The 5126-nt window shown below is 44.5% G+C and overlaps 1 protein-coding gene across 1 annotated transcript in view; it reads right to left on the reverse strand.

Moving 5' to 3' along the window:
- Positions 1 to 496: 496 nt before the first annotated feature.
- prkd3 (protein kinase D3) overlaps positions 497 to 5126 on the reverse strand; it is a 37906-nt gene continuing 33276 nt past the window's right edge. The window contains exons 15-18 of the mRNA XM_025058219.1: positions 4002 to 4110; positions 3639 to 3906; positions 2907 to 2992; positions 497 to 1564 (exon numbers count right to left, since the gene is read on the reverse strand). Of these exons, the coding sequence (XP_024913987.1) occupies positions 1391 to 1564; positions 2907 to 2992; positions 3639 to 3906; positions 4002 to 4110 (637 nt within the window). The 3' untranslated portion in view covers positions 497 to 1390. The remainder of the gene's footprint in view (positions 1565 to 2906; positions 2993 to 3638; positions 3907 to 4001; positions 4111 to 5126) is intronic.

The raw sequence follows: 5126 nt of genomic DNA on the forward strand, positions 1-5126 counted from the left end.
TAGACTGATCTTTTCTGAAAAAAAAAAAAAAAGTAAATCGGCCATTTGTCACATAAAATAAAATTTAAGGATGTCCGATATTAAGTTTTTGCAAATATCCTATATGCCGATATTGTCCAAACACTTAATTTCCAATTCCGATATCAAGCGATACCGATATAGGCCTGGTAATATTTATTTATTTATCTGTACGAACTACTGTATGAGTTGCTGGCGCTAGCATTCAGCATACAATCCCCTCATTATTAAAATTAGCTGCAATGCTGCCATCTAGTGACTTTCACTTTCATGTACAGTTGTTTTTCCCCCAAACTTTTTTTTAGCTCACACATCATTTAGCCAAACCCAGGCATTGCGTTATCGGAGCAGTTCATTATCGGAGGAAAAACCAATTAACGATTCTTACAGATATTACACAATTATGCTAACATCGGGCCGATCATATCGGACATCCCTAATAAAAATATCGGGAACGTTACAGAAAATGTTTGACTCGTCTGTTTAACCCTTTTAATGTCATCAAGCAAACTCCAATTCTTTGACGTTTTATTTTTCTAACAGAACAAAGGATTGAGATAAAAAGTCAGAAACAAACAAACAAAAAAAAGGAACAGTTTTGTTGACATGAGGGGTTAGCGTAGGCCAACAGTTTTTTTGACAAACTTAAAAAAACAAAAACCCTTCACTTTATTGGAAGTCACTGCACAGATTCTTTCGTAAGAGCTGGAAATACCTGATACCTGCGATCTGTCAGTGGAAACTTGGTCGACTTCTGTGCCGGGAGTTAATACCCTCCAGCTGACGTTGTTAGGTGGTAAAGTGGTAGTAGTGCAAAACCTACCACAGTTACTACATACATTAGAACAGAACATAAGAAATACATGAGCGAGTTCCAGTTTCATGCCGGCGGACTGTCTCACAAACGGCCGGGGGGGAAATGAGAACAAACGGGCGCTAGTTTGATTCTCAGGCTTGCCAAATCCCTTGTAAAAACTGCCCTTTACTCCTGGGAGCAGATCTCACTCTCGTCACTCCCGTCTCTCCCCCCAAAAGAACCGAGAGTCTTCCTTGCTCGCGTCACCTGGAGTTCACCTGGAGTATTGGGATTGTTCTAGAGAGAAAGTCCGTGGAATGTTTGAACATTGTGCAAAAAGGAGAAGGTCCCTCTCTCCTCGCAGTCTTTTAATGCGTTCCTGTGTCTCCACCTGCCTGCCGCTTGAAGCGTTGCATCAAGCGAGCATTCTGTGTCCTTCCCCAGCTCCGCAGCATCAGATCGCCGTCCCTCTCCGTCACCACGACAACCAGTCCTGGAGGGGAAATCTGCTGCTTCGAAAAGCTCCATGCCACAAGTCCCTGTAAAATAACCCAACCTTCAGGTTTCTCTCAGCTCCTAAGGATCCTCCTCCATGTCGTCAAGGTTGGGAGCCATGATGAAGTGTTTGGGGTAAACAAGGCTGTGCTCATCGGCGTACTCCTCCCACCGCGCGTCGTCGCTCTCGTGGGTGATGTAGCGCTCTCCCCGACGCGTCTCGAACTCCCTGAGGTCCAGCCAAGTCTGGTAGTCCTGAGGGACAGAACGGGGTTTCAGATTCAGTCAAGGGTCTGACAGATCAGTCACAGAAAAGGGCACAGAACAAACATGGTTTTCCCCAGTACTGGTACTTTTATCTTTTCATACCCGACGCTGCATCAACTCCCATATTGGTTAATGCAGTATCTGATTAAAGCGCAGTAAATACGCGTTTTCATTCACTGACTCATCGATGTCGTCATGTGATCAGTAGCGTAGTCTTTGCACCAGAGTCAGTTCACTTAAGGTTCAAAACCTCCAGCTCGAGGTGGATTACGCTACGAATACACCGGTGTAGAAACAGTGTTTTTTTTTTTTTTTTGTAATTAAATTGAAAAACACTGCTGCGTGACGATGTATTTTTAAGGCGTCCTCAGTTTGCGATATCCTCTGATTATGGCATTTTGATGGTTACGATCTCCAATAAACTTATTAAGAAACTCTAGTTCCATCATTCCGACATTAAAACTAATTTCGCAAGGGAACTAGTTAGCGATCGGCGCAAACAAATACGTCATCATGCGGACGACATTTTCTGGTTGTACGCGATACATCGGATTGTGCTACATTTACTTAATTTTGTTTGTATTGTTGTTTTTTTGGGAATTATTTTTGCCCTTCATTTTGGCTCCCAGGTGTAAGTCAGACTCTGACGTTCTGTATGTCCTGGATTACGATGTTATTATGATGTGTTAGCAGAGATGAATGACAGAGGTACTGTAGAGCATTGTTTCCCAAAGACTGGGTCGTGACCCTCAGGTGGGTCGCAAGAGATTCTTTTTTTTTTCCGGGTCGTCTCTCATCATGTTTCCCAGGAGTTTACGAATAATGTCTGTTGACTTGGGTCACGAAGGTTTGTGACTTTTAAAATATGGGTCCCCAGAAAAAAAGTTTGGGAAACGCTGCTGTAGAAGTATGAGTTTCGACTTCGAAAATTGAGTTACGTCGCGCCACAGAAACATAATTCCGGCGTAAGACGTGGACCCTTGTACTTTTATATCCAAAAGGAACCAATCTTTCTGTTTTAAATTCTTTAAACCTACACTGTTTTTTTTTTACGTGACATAATATTTCCATAAAACTATTCAATTAAATAAGAAAATATATTAAATACAACTGTCTGTATGTTATGTCTGAACAGAAAGTGAGCAGCGCTTTCACACCAACACAACATTTCATTTCCTGTTTTCCAGTAAACAACGTGTCACTTGACCCGAAACTTAAAGGTCTAACCGTCTTTACGAACTGAACTGCCCGACAGCGTCCGACTCCGTGTTTGATACCGAGTTACGACTGTGTAGAATTCGAGGTTTTCATCAAGTGTGAATGTGGTCACCTGTAACCAGGGGTGGCTGAGACACTTGTCCACGCTGTACCTCTTCCTCATCTTCACCTGGAGAAGGTTGTTGATCAGATCTCTGGCTGCGTGGGACACAAAAGACAGACTCTGTTATTGAGACGAAGCCATTCGAGGTGAAGAAACGCTCGCCGTCGTCTGATCGTTGCACATTAACGTGACATATTTTCAGCGTAGGCGCGAGAAGCTGCAGCTCAGACGGTCGGGGAGATTCAAACAGAAACAGAGAAAGGCTGAGACGATACGGCCGTGTAGGTGGAAGGTTGAGGCGGGGGGGGGGGGGGTTTGCCGGCTTTTTTGGCTATTCTGAGCCCCACCCCACGGGCCCGCACAGCTCTTTACTTCATTTAAGTACTTGCAGTCCTGCATGAAAATCAACCGTGTTGTGAGTTTTCTAATACATTTACTGTATAAGAAATAATACATGGATATTTGTATTATCTTCAGTTTCCTAATCTTTTATTATTGATACAGAGGGTCTTGGGTTTGATTCCCTAAAGAACCACATATCACATAGCCTAATGGCGCCTCCCTTGTGGCAGCCTGTGCCCATTGCAAAGACTCCACTCTACAGTATATTTCCCCCAATTTGACTCCATCTTTTTTAACCCACCATTCAAATTTTTTAGCCCATATTTTTAAAAAAAATCAACTTGACTTCAAGGGACTTCAGTTGTTTGGCCAATGAGGGCAGATTTTTTTTTTACTTACCCTCTATGGAGATGTCCTTCCAGGGCGTGGGCGGGTACATGAAGGCAGCATTCTTGATCTGATCGTTGATGTCCTCGTCCTCGTTGAAGGGGAACGTCCCACTCAGGCTGACGTACACGATGACTCCCACGGACCACATGTCCAAGGAACGGTTGTAGCCTTTACTGCGGAGCACCTCCGGAGCCAGGTACGCCGGGGTGCCCACCACGGACCGGCGAAACGACTTCTCGCCAATGATGCGGGCGAAGCCAAAGTCACAGAGTTTGACCTTGACGCAGACACAGAACATCGAACATTCAGATCAGAGCTGCAGACGGACATGGACCACAACCGAAAGCGTTGTCTTGTCTTGTCGTTTCTCACCTGAGGAAACGGCTCCGCCGAGGCCAGTAGTACGTTCTCAGGCTTCAAGTCACAATGAACGATGTTTTTGAAGTGCAGATGTCTGAGAGCCACGAGAATCTGTCGGAAACAAAAGAAAAAAGGTTACGACTGAAAAAGTCTGACGTGAATCACCTTATATAGTCAGGCGAAAAATCGATACAAATCCGTGACAATCCACATGGGTTGAAATAAAAAATGAATCGCACATCAAGGTGTAAGGAGAAGGCTGCGTTATCTCAGAAAGTCACTGGTCATACCATGACACTACGTACTCCAGTACAGTAGGTGGCGGTATGCGTCTAAAAAATGTTGGTTGTGACCCACTATTAAACCCAGACGTCAGGTCCCTACGTAGGCTGAGAGACGTTCAGGTGTTGGAACAGAACGTGGGAAGAACTTGTTCCACAGAACTTGAACAGAACATATTTTTTTCTCTTCTTCTTCTTTTGTTGTTCAGAACTTGAACAGAACTTTTTTTTTCTCTTCTTCTTCTGTTGTTGTTTCATATATTGACAGTTAACCAGGTCAACCAGACCAGACCAGTTTGACCAGTTTAACCAGAGCAGATCAATGGAGGTGGTCCAGAGTTTCTGGACAGAAATGGGAACTGGAATTTTGACTTATTTTTGCGTCTCAAAAACAAGAACCTAAATAGTTAATTAAAACTCATATTGTAATTAGAATCCAACAGTGAAGCAGTCAAATCCACGGTGCTTCATGTGGAACACTCACCGCAGTACAACAAGAACGTTAATGCCTCTAAATACTTCCATCTTGACCAGCATCTACACATGAAGACGTGAGCTCTTGTCTCCTTGTTTCCTCTATATTCATGAGCAGTGACATAAGCCTGTGCCGCACGCACGTCTGACCGTGGCGCTGTACCAAAACCACAGTGCGTCTGGCTCCCCCAGCCTAACCCTGGCACTAACACAAGTCTACCCTGCCACATGAAAAGCCACGCCTGCCGCGGCTAATGCAGCTGTTGTTAATGGCACTGCTCCTGTTCGGGACCTGGGATTTGCCGAAGCCCCGGAGGACGACAGCTATTCTAATCAGAGCCCAGAGACAACGGGGCGCCTCAGGCCGTATATCCCCACCACG

The sequence above is a fragment of the Cynoglossus semilaevis genome, chromosome 1 (assembly GCF_000523025.1).
Source record: "Cynoglossus semilaevis isolate Cse_v1.0 chromosome 1, Cse_v1.0, whole genome shotgun sequence".
NCBI classification, from domain to species: domain Eukaryota; kingdom Metazoa; phylum Chordata; class Actinopteri; order Pleuronectiformes; family Cynoglossidae; genus Cynoglossus; species Cynoglossus semilaevis.